Source organism: Ictidomys tridecemlineatus, chromosome 1, assembly GCF_052094955.1.
Source record: "Ictidomys tridecemlineatus isolate mIctTri1 chromosome 1, mIctTri1.hap1, whole genome shotgun sequence".
NCBI lineage: Eukaryota > Metazoa > Chordata > Mammalia > Rodentia > Sciuridae > Ictidomys > Ictidomys tridecemlineatus.
Genome location: NC_135477.1, coordinates 23,862,901 through 23,882,864, shown reverse-complemented (window position 1 = coordinate 23,882,864; position 19,964 = coordinate 23,862,901). Strand labels below are relative to the sequence as shown.

Below are 19,964 nucleotides of genomic sequence, written 5' to 3'. Positions count from 1 at the left end.
AAGCCCCGATGAGAACTCAGGACACTGTCTCCAAGGCAGATAGAACACACTGAGGTCCCAAGTGCCTTTTAGATCCCTGTACAGCAACATCTAAACTCCACAGTCAAGGACACTTTTTGTTTTTTTTTTGCCCCAGCTCATGGTTCCAGGCTAACGTGGGCCTCATTTGTTCATGCTACTACCATTTGTTAGTGGCTCCCAGGTGCCAGAAGCTGATCTGAGATGCTGGGCATCCAACAGTAACCCCAATGGACAACATGCCCTTGTGGATTCTAGCTTCAGTTAGCCTCCACTGATTAGAATGGGCTTTGGGTGTGTGTGACCTACTTCATACAGAAGGGGTTAAAGCAAACCAACTGGGGGGGAGGGAGGAGGGAAGAGATGAGGAGCGGGAAGCAGCTGTGCTGTGGCAGGAGGCAACTGTTTTCAGTCTCAGGGTAGATCCCCACCACCGCCTCCCTCACTCCCTCCCCCTTTTTCTGTGATTGGAAGACCTAGAAGACTGCTGGGCTCCAGTCCCAGTATTTTACCAGCTGTGTGTGAGGCCCTTGATATCAACTCTCTGAGCCTCAGTTTCCTCATCTACAAAATGGAACTAATAACAGGGTCATTAAGAGACTTACTGAGATATGTAGATAACTTCTAGTCCAGCAAGGGACATAGGAAGAGCTCAAAGACTAAAGGTCAACACCCCTGAAACCCCCATGTCCTAATCCCAATCCTGTCAATCAAAACAGATCTGTTAGCCGAGTGCAGTGGAGCAAGCCTGTAATCCCAGCAGCTCGGGAGGCTAAAGCAGGAGGACTGTGAGTTCAAAGCCAGGCTCAGCAAAAGTGAGGCATTAAGCAACTCCTTGAGACCCTGTCTCTAAATAAAATACAAAATAGGGCTGGGGATGTGGCTCAGTGGCTGAGTGCTTCTGAATTCAGTACCAAAATCAAAACCAAAACCAAACCAAAAAACAAAACAAAACAAACAAAACAGAGCTGTCTTGGAGCACAGTGAATGAGGGTGGGAGGGAGCTGGTTTTCAGGGACTGGGTGTGAATCAGTCAACCCTCCTTGCCCAGTGCCTGGCTCTGTGATCCTGTGCTTCCTGGCCAGGTGAGATTCAGAACCTACCTGGACCGTGGCCCTGTCTCAGCAACCCGGAATTTGGTGTGTGGAAGGAATTAGCCCATTCTCACACAAATTAAGTCTGCCTGAAAATAATTAGCTTGTGTTAAAAGAGATGGGAGGGAAGCAGAATCCATTGTTCAGTTGTAAGCCCATGGGGAAAAGAAAGCCAATAGCTAGGGCAAGGAAGGAACAAAATCTTCCAAGCCCTATATGTACAGAGGTCCCCTCTCTAAGGGCAGATGTCACTGATCACAGTGATTTGCTGCTAAGCCCAGGTGTGACCTTAGCATTTTTTCCCGTACACCAGAAGATTCTACCTCATAGTCAAGTTGATATGGGAAATAGAAATTGCCTGCCAGCCCTATGCATCGCTTCTTATCCTTAGGATAGCCCTAAGAGATAGCTAGGGCTGTACCTATCTTATAAGGAAATTGAGGCCTGAGGAGGATAAGTGACTTGCCTAGGGTCTCTGAAGTAGAGCGCACAGCCATGCCTGGCAGATTGAAGCTCCAATCTGTCCACAGCCCTGATGACAGTTCTTTGTTCCAGGACTCTCAGCTTGCCACCACCATTTGGGTCCCCCAAGACCTAGACCGAATGCACATCTACCTGCTTGAGATGCTGGTCACCAGGAAACCCTACCCATAAGAGCCCGGAACCTAGCAGTGGGGGGGACACTCTAAAAACTTTGGTGTGAGCCTGTCCTTGCAACTCCCCACTCACAGATCTGCCCTCTGCCCTCTCAGGCTCTGACATCCACCAGGCATTCCTGAGCAAGGCAAAGCTGAAAGTCTTCCAGGCAACATGGACAGCAGCCCCATTTCCAGCTCCTGGCAATGCCCTGGTTGGACATTGCTGCCGGCCAGTCTAAATGTTTATGTCTGCCAGTGCAGTGGCTGGGATGGATTTATTTAGCCATGGAGCGCAGTGCATTTCCGATTATAAACAGTCCAGCCAGGCCCCCAGAAAGGCCGGGATCTACAGGCTTCCCTCTGTGCCTCTAGCCCCCCAAAGCTGGAAGCCCCAGAAGAGCCCTGGAAAACCTTTAGGCAGTAGGCTCTGCAGCAAGACAGCCTCTTAATCAGAGCTGCTAGAGAGCAGCCCCAGAAAAGGTTCAAAAAGGGAGTAGAAATTCAGCACACATACCAAGCTGGATTCTCGGCGTGGTGGAGGTCTTGTCCTTAGGTTTGGGGAGCCTAGAAGAAGAGACATGGCTTTAGTAATTCCATTCAGGCAATGGACAACAGCATGTCTATTTTTTGCTCACTCTAAATCCTTAGAGGCTAGCACAGAGCTAGGCAAGAGGGGACACCTAATGACAACTTCCCAGCTGATATCTAAAAGGTTTCATGCACAAGGGCCAACAGAACCAAAGTCAGAGCTCAACTGAAAAAACAGCTTTCCTCCAGCAGCTGGGATTATAGGTGTGCACCACCATGCCCAGCTAAAGGAGATCCTTGGCATAAACTCTGTTGAAACCACTTTGTGGAGAGTGCTAAAGTCTCAGCTCATTCTTTCAGGTTTCTAGAAACTGGTGGAAGAGCTGTAATCCTGGAGACTCAGGAGGCTGGGGTAGGAGGATTGCAAGTTGCAATCCAGCAAGGTCCTGTCTCAAAATAAATAATAAAAAGGGCTAGGGATGTAGCTCAGTGGTTGCACACCCCTGGTTCCAACCCAGTACTTCCTGGTTAAGTTCCAGGAAGATGTCCTACCATCTCTCACTCTAAACAGAAGCCCTGCAGGTGCTTGACAAAGCAGGGAACTGAGGGCTTTATTTTTAAATCATCTACACATCAACCACTAGGTTCCTAAAATCTTTATTATAGTGTGAAGAAACCACTTCTTTCTCTTGGACTACATTCCTCTGAAGAGTGGCTGTTCCTGGTCTCTAGGGTTGGGGCAATGCTAACAGCCTGCACTCATGTGACTCACTTTCAGAGAGACGGCTGCGAGAGGCACAGCCACACACTCCCCTGCCTTCTCCACTGGTGATGAGAATGACCTGAGCTGACAGCCTAAGGGCCCAGGATCCCTCCGTCTGTAGCTTAGGTCCCACTCTCTCTTCTGGCCTTCCTTGTACTCTCTGCTCCCACTATAAAGAGCTCTGTGGCCAGGACCTGAAGGTCAGTGATGTGCTTACTGATCTGGGCCCTCTGAGGGGCAATCCTGGCCACAGCTGGAGAGCCCTGGGCCAGTTTGGAGACGGTCCTCTCAGGGACACCGAGGGCACTACCATTGGAAGCATTGCACAGGATGGGCAAGCTTATCTCCTTCTTGGCAATGGGGGCCTCAGAGCCTTCGCCTTCAGTTGGTGGAGTCTCCTTGTCCCCAGACGTCTTCTTGTTTAACAGGTTGCTGATCTCCATGATGTTCCCAATAATCTCCACAGGGCCCGCCAGATTCTTTTTCCGGGTTGGCAGGTCATCCTTGGCCTTCTTTAGGTAGGATGCTGGTGCCCAGCCCTCTTTGCCCAGGTATCTGTGGAGAGGAGTGGGCCACACCATCATTACATCTCTTTCAGGCTCAGGCCCTAGTATCCACCTGGCCTTGCCCAGCTGAGACTTTTCTACCATGTGTTGCTAGAGACTTGGTAATCCCACTGCTCCAAGAGAACCAGAGCTGAGACTTGCTGGGAAAGATGCTCAGAGAACAGCTTCTTTCCTCTAACTCCCTTTGCTTTACCTGGTCCCTCTTGGCATGGGCTCTCATTCCCTGCAAAGTATCAGGTAAAATAAACATGGGACCTTGAGATTAGAGTTCTCCAGTGGTGGGTGCCCAAAGGTGGACTTCACAATAGCTATTCACAATTGAGAATGTTATTCCACAATCATTTGAGGGTAACCCTAGAGATAAGAAATGGAAGATAAGGGATGAGAAAGTGGTGTGTGGAGTTAAACGCCCCCAGGAAAGAAAAGGATTATTAAAGAGGAAAGAGGTATCACAGGGTGAGAGTTCTGGTCTATGGGACCTTGGAAAAGTCTGTTTTCTTGAGCTCAATTTTACTTTTCTGCAAGATGTAGGATCAGAGTAGCTGTTCAAGTGTATCTATAAGGATAGACATACTGAAGAGGTGTGTAAAGAAGACTGACTGACTGGGGAGGGTCTGGGTACTACACAGGGATAGCACATGGGTGAAGTTCACAGAGTAAGTCCGTGAACAGGCTAACGGAACATTTCAAATCAGTGGGGTAGGATGGATTATTCAATAAGTGATTTGAGGACAATGCATTATTCAATTAGGAAAAATAAGTAAGAAAGAATCTGGCCATACAGGGGACAAAAATAAAAAATATTTACATAATTTGGAGGTTTGAGAAAGACTTTCTAAATGGGACTCCAAAAGTAGAAACCATAAATGACAAGAATAAAGCACATGACTGGTAAAATTAAAACCATTGGTATGGCAAAACAAAAACAAAGCCAAACAAACCCAAAAGCTCATAAACAAAAGCAAAAGACAAATGACAGGGCTGACTTCATTCTGGTGATTTGATGACTTCTTAAAAACAAGCTTTTTCCCTTTTCCCTGTGGTGTTGAGTCTTCACCCAAATCCACTGGGGACTCGCTTCCTGGACTGGCAATTGCTGGCCAGTGCCCCCAAGCCTGAGTTGCAATGTCCCTGTCTGCTCCCTGGGACACATCTGGCTCTTTGGAATAGTTCTTCCAGGCCAGATGTCTAACAGCCCTCCTCTCACCCTCTTTTCTTAGGAACTCATTAGGTGGGAGAAGGAACATGGAGATTTGCTGGAGAACACAGGAAGGAGGAGGCTCCTTCCGTCCATAACAGTAATGTGCACAGGTTGTCCCAAGCTCATCTGTCTGGGCTTGGAAAGCAGGCATCAATGAATGAAGGATGGAAGTTGGGGCTGTGATGGCTCTCAGGTGTAACGGTGACTTTCAAAGGTGGAGAGAAGCAACTAGTGAAAGTGCCTAAGCTTCCTATTAGCCAAAGGCCAAGGCAAAGAAAAGCAAAGCAAGGCCTGCTTACAGCCCCAAGTGCCCCCATTTCAGAGTTTGTATGTTATTTAGATAAATCCAGGTTCCAGGCAGGGAAATGCAAGGGCACCAGGAGTGGCTGTGTCTGAGCCCCTTTCTCTCACAGCCATTTCCCAGCTCTGAGCAGGGCAGGCAACAGAGAGGTATGTGTATGTATGTGTGTGTGTGTAGGTGGGGGAGGAGAAAAAAGGACAGGAAATGAGGATCAACACAGAGCCTGGAATGTTGGGAAATGGCATACTTAAGGGGGTGTCTGGCAGCTTTCTTAAGGTGGAACTGTTATGGCACGGTGTTCTCAGCTGGAACTCCCACTGGCTAATGAGGACAAGGACTAGGCCATGGGAACAAGAGTTGATTAGAAGTAGCTCAGAGTAACTTTGCTGGTCATTTTAGAAAACCAAAAAATGAAGCAAAACAAAGCAAAATAGAAAGCAGCCTTGTAGGTCACTTCCAGGCAAGTGAATGAGGCCACTAGCCTGCCAAGACATTTGCTGGCCTTTCCACTTCAGGCTCCTGGCTGCTAAGTCTTTGGCTTGGCTTTAGTTTCTGCTCCTAAACATAAAAGCCAGGGGCAATGACCATGGGCAACACACACCCAGGTACTGTTCATCCCACCTAGCAGGACAAAAAAAGGACACTTCGTTACTCCTGACTGATATACAACAGGGCAAGGACCATGAGGGGAGAGAACCTCCTACCAAGTCACACTAAGGTTTGGATTCTGTGTAGCCAGTGGCCTTCATCCTGTCCTTCAGCTCAGCATAGACTAACTTTTAACACCACCATGTCCTGCCATGTTCTGAGCAACTGTCCTGTGAGTGCTCACATTGCCCTGGTCACAGGGGTGCCATAGCACAACCCTAGCCTCTCTGGGAGAGACCACTAAGTACACATCCTGCCGGTGCAGGGTCTGGGGTTGCTGGGTGTGCTGGGTTGAAGCGGCAATTCTCAGAGCCCACAGATAGGGGGCAGTCTCCCCCAGCCAGGTGGCAGCAGAGGAAAAGCTGGGTCAAGTCCCCATGGCTGAACTTCTCCAAAGGAATCAACAGTGTCTCCTGAGAGCAAGTGCCTTGGAGGGCAGAGGGGGCTAAAGGGCAGGTCTTGGTCTGGTAATGCCGAGTGAAGCCACAGGGTTCTGTTTACTTCCAGTGGGTCAGGAGACTGCCTTCCCCCCCACTCCCTGACCCATACCCCAAATGGATTTCTCAACTGAGAAGTGGGATTAGGTTCTGGGAGAGGGAGGGGGCAGGGGAAGGAAGAACCTCTGATAGCCCAAACTGGGCTTGGGCTCAGACCTTTCTTCCACTCTAGTCTCATGACAGTCTTGCAAAGTGGAACAGCCCTCACAGGCCAGGGACATGGACGTCACAGGCTCACATCTGGAGCCCTAGGTGGTGAGCCATGGCAGCAGAGGCTGTATGATGGGACTTCAGTAGGGCCTGGGGACACCAGTGCTCCAAACTGCTCTAACTGTGGATCAGACCAGGCAGCCAAGGCTGGACGCAGAAAACCAAATTCAGATGTGCTGAACGCTTGGCAGATGAGCGGGAAGGAACTGCACCATGGCCTGTGGGCCCTGCACTGTGCTGGCTGTGCTCAGCCTTGCTTTCCTACCCCCAGAGAAACTCTGGAAGACCAGTGCTCCCTGGTTGAGCTTTCCAGATGTGCACAGCTGGTACGGGGCTGCTGTCAGTACGTACCCACCAGCGGATGGCCATAGCTACTTTGCACCCAGTTCTGTGGGCCCAGGACAGATGGGCCAGAGGCATCTGGGAGGGGCCAGATGGGCCAGAGGCATCTTGTAACTCTGTCAAGGGTCCTACCTGATATACCACCAGCCCTCCAAATTCTTCCGGATCACCTCCACAGTGACACCCTTCTCAAAGCCAATCTCGTCCTTGCTTTGGCTGACATAAGGTTGAACGGTGACATACTTCTCTTCTGTGAGTGGGCAGTGGGAGTAAGAGAGCAAGATTATTTGAGGTTGAGGTGCAGGCCCTGCTTCTTGTCCCCTCCTGCCCAGGCCTGGCCTTGCTTAGCTGCTTGCCAAGGTGCTCTGGGTCAGCTCTGGCTTCTCCAGGGAAGGTAGGGACCAGGCCTCAGGAGTAGCAGTGGAAAGGTCATGGGGGCGGGGGTTATTGCGGCACCCAGTGTGTGCCAAAGCCAGCCACGTACCAGGTTGTTCAGCAAAGCCAGCTCTCCCAGCCTAATAATGGCAAGCAGGATGCTGAGCCTGGAGTTAAGAGGGCCTCAGAAGCTCCCTGGGCTAAAGGCAGAGTTAGAAGGAAACTGCTTGTCAGAAAGTCTCAAGACCCATGCTGGATGTCCCCTGGTGCCTTCAGGACCCTCAGGATACCCCTTCCACAAATGTGCCAGTTTCCATCTGTGTCCCAAATGCCCTCTCCTGGCCCTGCTCCCACCTCAGTCCCTTAAATCCTTCCTCATTCTAAGCCTCAGACAGCTCCAGGGGCACTTCCTTGGTGAAGCCTTCACTAAGTACCTGGCCCTCGACTGACAGCAGGTCATGTAATGTCCCCAGGAGAGTTCCATGGAATGCAAGTCCTATGGGAGTGGCTGTGTTTTGTTAAGATAAAGGTCCTGTGGCAGGCGTGGAGCTGCCAGGTGCCCCACATTCTCCACAGTTCCTGGGTTTGTGTGGCCCCGGCCGTCCGCAAGATCACTGCTCATTCACGTCTACGCTACTCTCATGGGTGTGACTTCAGGGTCTTGCTCAAGGTTTTCCCAAGGCAAGAGAAAGGCACCTTGGGGAACCTCAGGAAGAGCTTGAGGGGACAGGTGTGGGGAGGCTGGGGTGCCAGGCATCCCCTTGGCCCCCTTCAGTCTCCCTCCTGCGGAGGCCCCATGCTCCCTCTACAGCCTTTGTTCAGGTTTCCAGGGAGGTGTTTGCTCCAGGTCTGCTCGGTCCACTCCTCCTGTCCCTGGCAAGACCAGGCAGACTCATAGTTGGCTAGGGAGGACACCCTGCCTCCTAGGTGAGAGTCTGCCTAGAGGACAGACAGCTCAAGGCTCACACTTCCCTCCCAGCCTCACTGGGAGAACAAGGGACAGCAGAGGAGAAAAAACTGACCATCTGGCAATGTCCTTGGAAAGTCCTCGGGGGCCTGGGTGCTCCAGAGGTGGAATTGTGCTGGTGCAGCAGGAGCAGGGGGCTGTGGGCCGCTCCCTGAGGAGGAAGGCCAGGCTGGGCGGGGCAGTGGCTTGAGTGGGCAGCCTACAGAGAGCTCGAAATAGCAGGAGCTGGCCTCTAAGAGCCTGCCCCTCCTGGCTCCCAGCTGTGACAACCACCCCCTGGACTCCTTGGCTGGACCCTCAGGCAGCCTGCCTGGGCCTCTAGCGGCTGTGGGGGAGGGGGACAGCTGCCACCCCAGCTCCCTGCTGCAGGAGGGCCATCTGTTCATTCTCCCCTGGATTATCAGGGTTCCTGTTTGCAGCCCTGTGCTGGGCCAAGATAGTGACTCCCTTTGGGGTGGAGGCGGCTGTCCTGCCAGGCTGAAGGATGGAACCGATGGGCCACTGGCCTAATCTGAAAGCCTGCCAAAAAGCAAAGGGTGGGCGACAACCCACGGGAGGCTGTGCCACTCCTCAGCATGCTCTCCACAACTGTAGGTCTTCTTCAGCCCCGACTCAGGGAGGGCCCTGCTCCAGGGGGCTTCAGATTCCACCCCAGACCCTCCCCCCATGAACTGCTGCCAAGCCCGCCTGAGAACCTGCCCAGACAGACTCTGACTCGGGCCTTGGAGCAGCTCCCCACTCTCTGGGCCAACCTTCACTCTCCTGCCTGCTTCTGGTCCTGCTCCATTTTCCAGTGGGGCAGGGTAAACCCTGGCCCAGGCAGCGGCCTGAGGGGCAGCACCAGGCCGGGGAATCCAGGGTCTGAGGTCTGAGGTCTGAGGGAGGCGAGGCCTGCGCTTCATATTTTGTCTTTGTTAGGCAGGGCTATTTTTAAAAGCCTGTGGTTTGAGCAGGAAGCCATCATTAAAGTTTTCCTAGGCAAGGTAACTTTTTGCAGAGAAAAATGACAGTTCTTGCGGGGAAGATCAGAGAAGCCTTGCCCTGCCCCACCACCAAGTACAGGGCCTCGACCATGTAGCGTGGGCTCGCCTTCTGGAGTAGCCAGGCCCTGCTGCTGCAACCTCTTAGGGTGCCTGTGGCAGACAAGCGTCCGCAGGCCATGGAAGCTCCTGTCTTCTCTGACCTCCTGGGATAGGAAGGGGGACAGAACCAGATATCAGTTCTGCCAGCAAAACTGAGTGGGTCTTGCAAAAGGCCCTGTTCTTAGGGGTTCTGGGCTGTGACATGTCCCCCCGGAGTTTATGTGCTCCTTGTAAGACCACTGGCTACCAGTGAGGCTCACCCTGCCCTGGTCGCTGGGCAGGACACTGAGGGAGAATTCAGGTTCCTCGTCCCTGGAGGGGCCAGGCAGTCAGACCAACTCTTCCCACTTGTCTCCATGGGGAATGGCTTTCTATCCTGGTTGGCTCAGATGGAAGAGGCATGGACTGCCTCCACGTGGACATGTGTCACACGGTCCTCCCAACTCACAGGTGACTTGAGGGACAAGTGGAGACAGATACTCTTATGGACCTGATGTCCAGACAACAGAATACACAGATGGATAGAATCGGCCTCAGTGGGTCCTGGGTGGTTCGGCAGGCCAGGAAGAGCTGGTCCCTGGGAAGCAGCTGAGGGGTGGGAGACTGTGAACTCAGGGACCTTTCAGGGCTCTGGGAAGTGCCAGAACCTGGGATTGTGCCATGTAGGGATGGGGGCACTCCTGTCCTGGTAAGGGCTGGCCATGTGGCTGGCAGGGTGAATGGGCAGGGGGAGGTGGACAGACTGTTCTGGTTTGGGAGGCAGGGGCTGGAAGTCCTGCAGTTTCCAAACCACAGAGGCCTCCTCTTTCCAAACACTTTCCCCTCTGTCAGCAGTCTCTCCAGCTCCCCTCTCGGCCCCCACAACTCCCTCACCCCTCTGTGAGAGAGAGGCCTTTGATTCCAACGGCCTGGCTGGCTGTAGGGACGGGGAGTGGAGCGGGGCCCCGGGGAAGCACTGCTTTCTCTTGTCTAGTTCTTCGATGTCCCCCTCTCCACCCTGCTCCCACCCACTCTGCTGTTTGCAGTGCTGTCCCCAGCCAGCTCTCTGCAGGCCTCTCTTGGCTGCCTGCTTTAACAGAGCAAGGCTGAAATCATGTTGGCTAGGTCTCTTGGCCTCTTATGGGGGGTTGGGTATTTGCTATGTATGGGTGATGCGGAAGTATTCACTTGGTTGTGTAATTGTGTCCAAGTGCATCATCCTGTGAATAGCTGTGACTACACTGCCTGTGAACCCTTGGTATGGGGGTTATGTGTATGTGGACTTGTGGGTGTTGCTGAATGTGATGATGTGATTGACTGTTAGTTGTGTGTACAAAGCCTTGATGACTAAATAATGTTCTTGTGGCATGGTCTATGTGTGGCTGCATAATTGGGATTATATTTGTGCCCTGTGATGGACTGTTGATGGGGAGCTGTGATGGGAAGGAAGGGTTAGATGTGACAAGGTACTGCAGCCGTACTGTGGCCATGGGAACCGTGCAGGGTGTGTACTGCACCAGCTGTGTGTCCGTGGAGTCAGTCATGTTCGGGGCTTAGTGTGTGGAGTGTGGGGCAGGCCAAACCTTCGTCCCTATGATTCCAGGTCCCCATTCCACTCTCTTTTGCCACCATGGCTGGGGCTGCTTCCCTGCACTGCTGTTCCTCCCTCCAGGTTGAAGGTGGCCTTTGCTTTACATTTGGCCTGGTGCTGTTTTTACAACTCAGCCCTCTGTCCTACATCTGCCCCCAGGCTCCAGCCCTTGTTCCTCCCTGGGGTCAAGCTGGGTTCCTCATGACCAGTGTTCTGAGCCTGATGTTGAGCCAACCACAGGCTGTGGCCACCCAAGAGTCCAGACTTCCTGCTGCCTCAGGCTTGGGGCAGACACCAAAACATGCTCCCACTGTCTTCTGGATACAAGCTTTGAGGGTGGGAGTATGAGCTGGGGCATCCCTGTGTTTCCAAAAGGCCAGTGCTCATTATATGCCCCTCTCAGGGGTGACAAGCTGCTCTCAGCTGTGTCCTCACCCTGAGGAGCACACTCTCTGCTCTCCGTGGGGCAGGAGAAACTGGCCCTCCACCAGTCGGGGGCTCTGCAGATGGTTAGGGGGTGTCCAAAGGCGTGTACCTTCTTCCCTCACCTCCCCAGCTCCTGGTGTTGGGAAAACTCCGACAGAGCAAATGTCTCCCCTCCTCATCAGCCCACGGCCAGGTGAGCAGCCTCCCTGGAATCCTCTTGCTTTAGCCCCTCCTAAAACCCCAGTCTGCTGCTGTTGGTGGGGTCTAACCCCGTACCCCACTGGTCGGGGCTGTGCCCTGGTTCCAGGCTGTGCCTGCCTTCCGCACTTTTCTAGTGGAGCTGAACGAAGGGGGAGGCTTCTGGGCTGGCCCTTCTTTGCACTCAGTTTCCAAGCAGCCACAAGGACGGCTTAGCCAATGGAGCCTTTCTCAGCAGGAGACAATGAAGGATGGAGAAGTGGGGTGCCTTATAGGGATTGAGATCCCCCTGGTCCCTCAAGACTTGTTCCTTTCTTGGGGACCTATAACCGTGTCTAAAGTCCCACGACCCCCATTCCCAGGACACCAGCAAACCAGCACCACCCTTAGTGCCGCCCCAATTCCCAAGCATGGCCCCTTCCCCCCTCCCAGTTGCAGGAAGTGAGAGGAAAGTCTGTCCTGTACATATGGTAAGTCAGGAGGCCACAGGCAGAGGTCAGAGGGCAGAGGGTGGGAAGGAGCAGGTGTTAGTGAGAGACAGCAGCAGTGGGGGGAAGAGAGGCGTGTGCCCGCAGTCACCTCGGCTGTGCTGCCTGTTGACCATCCCGCCCAGGGTCCACCGGCGATCCAGGCGCCGCAGATGGGCCTTGCGTCTCTTGGACACTGGTGTGGGAGATGGTGATGGAGCATGCGGCCAACACGAACCAATGGAGAGAATGGAGATGAGGATGAGATGGGATGGGGGAGGGGAGGAGGAGGGGACAGAGGGAGGGAGGTCCAAGCACGCTTCCAGGTCATCATTACCTAGTCTGAGCCCAGGGTCAAACCTAGCTGGATGAGGGTAGATCTGACAGATGATATTGTTGGCATGTGGGGGAAAAATGCAACCAAACCCAAACCTCTCAGCTTATGCCCCAGAGCCATGGAGAGAACTACAGATTTTAGGATCCTGGCCAGGCATGGTGATGCATGTCTGGAATCCCAGTGACTGGGAAGGCTGAGACAGGAGGACCTCAGCAACTTTAGCAAACCATGTCTTAAAAAAAAAAAAAAAATAAAAATTAAAAAGCAGAAGAGCTGGGATGTAACTCAGTGGTAAAGTGCCCTGGGTCCAAATTCAGTACCAAAAAGAGTCCCTTACACCAGTCCTTGAGAGGCAGCCCCTCAGCTGCAGCGATGGATCGCTGTTTCCTGGGAAGGCTGATTCAGAGGGCTTGTGTCCAAAAGCACCTGGGTTGACATCAACAAGTATGATTGTGAGCTTGCCATCATGGGCCCCGCAGCATGTTGAGAAGGATGAGTGTGCCTAGGAGAGACCTGGGGTCCCTTCCTGGCAGGCTTAGCACTTTCCGGCTTATGTCATTGCTTTCGCACTTGTCCCATTAGATGGTGTCTATTGAGGATGACAACTTTGCCTTTTTTTTTTTTTTTTGGTGCTAGGGATTGAACCCAGGGGCATTCAACCACTGAGCTACAGCCCCAGCTCTTTTTATTTTTTTACTTTGAGACAGGGTCCCATCAAGTTGCTTAGGGCCTTGCCAAGCTGCTGAAGCTGGTTTGAACTCGTATCCTCCTGCCTCAGCCTTCAGAGCTGCTGGGATTACAGAAGTGTGCTAGAGCACCAGACAGGACTTTGCCTATTGTCTGTGCATTTCCAGAGCCTAGCACAGCGCCTCTGGCCTAGGAAAAGTTTGCTGAATGAAATGCACAGGGACAAATGCCGCAGCCCTGGCTCTGCTCCTTCATGTCATCCATTTGGGTCTTTGACAACAGAGACTGAGTTTCCCCAGTTTCTCACTGCTTGAGATCCCTCTGCCAGGGCTGCTCTCTGCGCAGACTGTGCACCGGTCCTCTAGTTATTATGGCTGGGTTTTGAGCCCCCATGCACCCCTGTGCTCAGGTCCAAGTTCTAGATGCCCCTACCTTCCTATGGTACTCCCAAGGGGAATGGATACTGAACCAGGACTCCTGGGTGCTAGCCGGCCCTACCTCCTGCACTGCAGAAGGAGGCCGTCAGGTTGCCTGGGGCCAGGGGAGGGAGGGAGGCCAGTGGTTAGAATGAAAGAAAAACTGCCCAAACCCCTGCAAGGCCTTCTGGGATGTATTTGCTCTCCCTGGGAGGAATCTGATCTGCCTTTAAGTAGAGGTCTGGGGAAAAGGCGAGGAGGTCTGGATTCCAATTCAGACTCCACCACCTGTGACACTCTGTGAGGCCTTCCATCCCTCTCTAAGCCTCTGTTTCCTCACCTGTCATAGGGTGACACCTCCTGGTCTGGCAGGGGCCAAGCAAGGTCTTAAGGAGCTCTGGGGACATTAATCAGGTCCTGTGTAAGGTTTTTCAGATGGGGTGGCGTGAGGGAGTTGGGCCTCTCTGGGTGGCAGAGGGGCTTAGCTGATGTCTGGACCTGGGGCCACTTTTATGGTAGCTGACATTTACTCCCGGCAAGCCAGACCCAGTCTAAACCACTCACAGATCATCTCACTCAAGCCTCACAGAAGCCTTGTGTGGTCAGCACAAGCCCCATCACACAAGTGGGGAAGCAAAGGTCCAGGGGTGCTAAATTACACGTCTACCACCTAGCTGCAGAGCTGTGGACACACCACAGTGGCTGGGCTTGGGGCTTGGAATACCCAGCCCTGAGCCCTTCTGTGGTTTCGGCAAGGTATGCCCGAGATGTGATGGTGGAATCCATAGCTGTCTATGTGTGGCCAGGTGTTGGCACACAGGTCCTACCAGAAGCAAGTAGAAAAGGGGCACTCTGGGTGCACATGTACACACACACACCCCTGAACGCAGAACTTGCACTGATTGCTGTCTGATTCTTACTCTATCAAGATCAAAATCCTCAACAAACTGCCACCACCTATTCTATGCGAAGCACCTGTGCCTTGTTCCGGCCAGGCTGGCATCACGCTCCCAGGCCCGCCAGGCTCCTTCCCACCTGGGCTTTTGCTCACTCCACCATATATACTCCGACTCTGCCCTTGCTGGTGCAGCCTTCTTAACCACACACTCTCCTGGAGTTGGGCCTAGAGTAGCCTCCCTGCCAAGGAGCTGATGGTTCACTGAGAGGCATGTGGCACAACGGTGAGGCCCAAGAGGGCCCAAACCTGAAGAGAGGCAGAACAGCAAGAGTGTCCTCCCAGGGTGGTGGCAAGGGCAACAAAAGCCTCTGATCTATCACCTGGGCCCCTGTGAGCCATTGTTATCGAGAGGCAGTGGCATGCCTCCCAGGATGCAGAACTAGGTAGGAAGTGGGGACTGCGGAGCACAAACTAGACAGACCACCTCAAGGCCAGGGCCTTCCACTGCTCCAGAGGACCAGTGGGGGAGGATGCAGGCTCAGTCCCTCGGCTCAGGGAGTAGCTCAGCCTGAAACTCGCACCCTCCCTCATGGGGCCTGTTCCCTGAGGCCTGTCCAAGGTGGCTGTGCATTGAAAAGGCCAAGCTCTGATCAGTGTGACACAGGAAGAAGGGTGGGGCCCAACCGCCAACCGACTAACTGACATTTAGGGATGGGAGGAACAAGGGGCTGGTGCTGGGGGAGCTGCTTATTTTGGCCTGGGCAGCAGGGAGGTGGGCGCGGAAGGAGCAGGCCTAGAGGTGGCTGAGCCACGGGTGGCAGGCCTAATCCCTCTGGCTCTCAGACACATCCTTCTGGATCATTCCCACAGTTGGTTAAGGAAAGACTGGCCGTTTCCAGGCCACAGGAGGTTTGGAAGGCTCTAGGAGCAGGCAGCAGGGAACTGGGGGTGGCTCAAAAGTCCTGGGCTTCGGCAGGCAGCCCGCTCTGGGGAATACCGAGTCCACAGTCAGGCTGCCAAGGCCAGCGATGGCCTGAGGGCAGAGGCAGGCTCCTTGAAACGCAAGGAGAAAGACCCAGAAAAACCTCAAGGAGCCAGAGCTAATCAGAGAGGCCCAGTGAGAGGCCTGAGCCTCCTCTGGGATCTGGGAAATGGTTCACGGACCTGCCTGAGCCTGTGTCATGGGCCAGGCTGGTGGCCACCCAGGCAGGACACACACATACACACCCAGTCTCTTGTGGTCATCCTTGTTGCAGGAAGCCCAGCGTGGGGCTGGGACCATAGGCCAAGTCTTTGTGGGGTCCTTGAGAGGTGTCCAGGGCTTATATAGACAGGGAGTTTTCTGGGGGTTTCTAGCTCTAAGACTATTCTTCCCAGTCTCTGTCCCAAAGTTGCCAAAGCCTGGGGTCCACACACCAAGGGAATTTCCCCTGTGTCCTCTGCCCCATGTGGGGCCAGCCAGAACAAGCCTGGGGAGGTGCACTTGTGGGCTGGTTTCTATACAGTGGAAGGGGCTTGGGTGTGGCCCCACTTACTTCAGTGGTTCAGGTGATTTTAGGGAAAGAGCCTCCCGTCTCCGGTAAGGGCTGACCCCAAAGGCAGCTGGCCATGTGTGCCAACCTCTAAGCTCCCTCCCAAGAACCTGCAAGCCCTTACCTTCCCCGGTCTTGGAGGTGTTGATGTCTGAGTCATCCCGGGTCCCATTCTGGGCCTCCAGGTAGGTGGCAGGGACCCAGCCCTGCTCCTCGGAGGTGCTAACAAACCACCATCCTGTAGAGGGGACAAGAAAGAACAGGCCATGAGAACCTTCTCAGGGTGGTAGAGGTGGGGCAGGGATGCAGAGGGAAGGAGTGGCCAGAGGGCAGGGCACAGGGCCAGATGGCCTGGGCACCAGGCAAAGGCCTTTCCCTTGGCCAGCCTTGAGGGGCCTGGGTTTCATCTAAGGCAGAAAAGACCTACACACTCCCTGAGATGACCAAACAAACTGCCATCCATTCCTATACATTTGATGAAGGAAAAAAAAAATCCAAAGATGAAATAGAAATAATGATGTCCTACATGAGAAATGCACCTTGCAGGAAAGGCCAAGTGAGCTCTGTCCCTGCACAGAAGACTCAGGGTCTTTCAACCCACTATGACCATGAGAAGGGCGGAGGTTGGTGCCTCCTCTGCTTTCAGAGGCAGCGAGGCAGACCGCCTCACACCTTTCTAGCACAGGTCGGCAGTACTGTCACCTCAGTGCCACTCCCAGCTGCTCTTGGATGGTGTGGCCATTTCAATCACAGTAAATGAGTGTTATAGCCTCAGGTGACCCCTGACAACTGCAGCCACACATGAAGGCTCGGCGGGTTATTTCTGGCATCCTGGTCCTAAGGAGCCAACAGCTCAGAGAACTAAACCAGCCCTCTCTACAGAGGATGAACTGAAACCCCAGAAGGGCCTCTGAGCCAAATAGACCTGGGCCTCAATGGGCTTTGCAGAGCTGCAAGCAGAGTACAGAACTCTCCAGAAAGGGCGGGCAGCAGAGGGCATTTGAGCCTAGGCCTGTTTGGTTCAGAGGCCTCAGCTGGGTCAAATACTATGACCCAGGGCCCCTGATGGCCACCTAGCATGAGCCACAGAGAGTCTATCTCTGCCTGGGGTGAAAGACAGGGAGCAGTAGGGTACCTACCTAAAAAACCCAGGTCCTGCCCTCTGCTCCCTGGGCCCATCTTCCACCTCAGGCCTGGCCAACCCCAGTGACCAAGGCCTTCCCTTGACATAATCCATATAAGCCTGAGAAAAGCAGCCTGGCCCACCAAGTCACAAACCTTCAGTCAGGAAGAACTGGGGACACACTCCTGCTGCTGGAAGAACTGAAACCATAGGTCTAACTTCCTTTCCTTCTTGCTCTGGCTCCAAACTCCCATCTCCCAGGATGGCTCACTTGGACTGCCCATGCCTAAGCCACCTCTTGCTATGCTCACTTTGCAAACAGGTACGTAGGGGATGAGGAACTGTGGCAGAGAGACTGTGAGCCTTGACTGGTCCCTGAGCATGTGGGCCCTAAACCCTATTCTGTGCCACTGCTGCAGGACCAGGGGGGGCATTTCATTTAAACACTGCCCCACAGGCCCTGAGGCTTCCTGCACCAGGCCTATCAACAGGATCCACAAGAGGATGTGATCTGCAGGCTGATAGTTTTCTGGTTCAAGGAAAAAAGGAGGCTTGACTTTTTTTTTGTTTGTTTAACTGTATTGGAGATTTACCACTGAGATGCTTTACCACTGAGCTATATTCCCAGCCCTCATTTTTTATTCTGAAACAGGGTCTTTGTAAGTTGTTCAGGCTGGCCTTAAACCTGCAATCCTCCTGCCCCAGCCTCCAGTCACTGGGATTACAGATGTGTGCTATTGTGCCTGGTGAGGCTTAACTTCTTAAGAGGGATCAGCTGAAGTCATTGAGCAACTTGTGGGGACAGGCAGGTACTGGCATCTACTCTTGGGGCCAGGGCAGCAGCCACAAGGCAGTTCAGAGTCTAGTGGAACACTCCACTGACATCCACTGGCATTTCCCAACTTTGGGTCTGAGGATGGTTATAAGGGTACTAGACACTTGCACTCACTCAACTTCTGGTGAAGTGACTGGTTCCAGGAAGCTGATACTCCTGAGAGCTGATAGCTCAGATTGTGTGTTAAGCACCCTCAGAACCTGCTAAAGGGAGATGGATGCTCACTTTGGGGTCCAGACCACGCTAGAAGAGGTGATCCTTGGCCCTGGGGAGCCCCTGCCCAACATATAGGTTAACAAAAGAGGCCAATCTGACACTCTGAGGGAGGAAGGCTGACAGGTCCACCATTCATTGACATGGTGGGAAGGGTTTTATTGTCCACGTCTTTTGAACCAGGAAGACCTTGAGTCCCACAAGCTGCTCAAGAAGTGCTAGAGGATCTGTCTCCAGAATGATGTCCAAGGAGGTCTTTGTCCACTCTTTGCAGTGTTGGGCAGCAGGAGGCAGAGGAAAGCAGGAGCAGGCAGATTGGGGGGGCACTTTAGGCACTCTGACCCAAGGCTCTGGGTGCACGTGGAACTCCCCTCTTGGCACAATTCAGGTTGGTAAAGAGCTGTGTCTTGCTTGAATGGGATGGGAGTGGCCTTTGTCTTACCCACAGCCACCTGCACATTTTGACCCTATTAGGCGAGGGAGGGCTGCTTGGAGCAGCACCACCCATCCTCTGGAAGCCCAGGCCACAATGGCTTGGATGCTCAGAAGCTGTGGCTGATTGGGCCCCAAAGCAGCCAGAGGGTGTTGCCTTTTCAGGGGACCCTGGGTGGGATATCTGCCTCTCAGTCTCTAGGGTAGCACTCTCAGGAATCCCATCAGTCTCTGCCAGGAAGCCCCAGTCCCAGCAGTTCCTCTACGACCCTGGCTGAAGGTCATGGAGCAAGGTTCCTCCATCTCACTGGGTTGGCATCACTTGACCTTGCCTCCTTAACCACTGAAGTGGGCACAGGTGGCCAACCGGGTCTATCTCTCTTTTTTTCCATAGCTTGAACCAAGGGGCGCTCAACCACTGAGCCACATCCCCAGCTCTTTTTTATATTTTATTTAGAGAAAGTGTTCTTCACTTTTACTGAGGCTGGCTTTGAACAAATGATCCTCCTGCCTCAGCCTCCTGAGCTGCTGGAATTACAGGCATGTGCCATCCCACCCAGCTGGCCAGCCATCTCAATTGGTTTATCGTCTCTCCAAACACTGTGATAGTTCAGGGGTAGATCTGTGACCCAAGCAGGGCTATTCAGGGGCTGTTCTTAGAGCTGACAATGGCGCTTTGATGATCTGAATCCTGAGTCCCACACAAGCAGGAATCACAGGGGCACGTAGGAAGAGAAGGCCTGAGAGTCAAGTCAATAAAGCAGCAGGTTTGTCATGAGAAGGAGGACAAGCTAGTCCTGAGGACATCTTCTACCTGGGAGTCTGGTGTACCAAAACTAGACCAGCCTGCTGGACTTCCTCATTCAATAAGCCAAGGAACTGTTCATTGCCCTGGAGGTCCACGGAAGAGGGCAAATGATGAGTTGACCTGGAGCTGGGTCTCAGTCATTTGAATAGAGAAAGCCCTCACTAATCACCATCACAATCTCCAAGCATCGAATGAGCCGAGTCTGAAGAACCAAAGTCATCTGTCACCATAGACCTCAGCAGGTGGGCACTGAATCCTCCAAGCCACTCCAGGCAAGGTGCCACTGCCCCAAATCCTGCTCACCAGGATGATCCCCAAGACCCCAAAAGAGCAGTCACCAACTTTGGTCACTTTCAGAGGCTCTTGAAAGCCAAGGCTTACACATGACTTCCCAGGACCAGGGTCTAATTCCAAGAGCACAGTTGTGGCTCTCCCATCTCATCCAGATCCTTCCGAGCAGACCTCCTAAGGCCTACCCTCTAAGCCAAGCCATGTCCAGTAGCCAAGGAAGTGCCTGGAAGGCCTGGCTTCAGATGGGAGCCCTTCATCCAGAGAGAGGGTTTCCCCAGAACAGACTTGGGCAGGGGCCAGGGATTTTATTGTCATTGGATGAAATGAGATGTGCTTTGAGGAACAGCATAGCTCAGGAGCACGCCTCTGGTTAGGGACTTGCCAAGATCACTTCATGACCAACCTCTTTTTCTACACCAAGGTGTCCCTGCCAATACCATGCTCTCAAACAACCCCCCTTCTCCCTGTTCATCCACACTGGGAGACTATTTCTTGCCTTTT

General features: G+C 53.3%; 1 protein-coding gene across 7 annotated transcripts in view; it reads right to left on the bottom strand.

Annotated features, from left to right (window-relative positions):
* Sh3pxd2a (SH3 and PX domains 2A) overlaps positions 1 to 19,964 on the bottom strand; it is a 219,364-nt gene that overhangs the window by 12,367 nt on the left and 187,033 nt on the right. For 4 of the 7 annotated variants that reach the window (XM_078015409.1, XM_078015474.1, XM_078015641.1 and 1 more), the window contains 5 exons: positions 15,886 to 15,999; positions 12,004 to 12,087; positions 6,939 to 7,056; positions 3,259 to 3,596; positions 2,265 to 2,314 (listed from right to left, as the gene is read on the bottom strand). In XM_078015409.1, coding sequence (XP_077871535.1) covers positions 2,265 to 2,314; positions 3,259 to 3,596; positions 6,939 to 7,056; positions 12,004 to 12,087; positions 15,886 to 15,999 — 704 coding nt within the window. The remainder of the gene's footprint in view (positions 1 to 2,264; positions 2,315 to 3,258; positions 3,597 to 6,938; positions 7,057 to 12,003; positions 12,088 to 15,885; positions 16,000 to 19,964) is intronic. The other 3 variants (XM_078015529.1, XM_078015569.1, XM_078015718.1) reach the window with 1 other exon arrangement.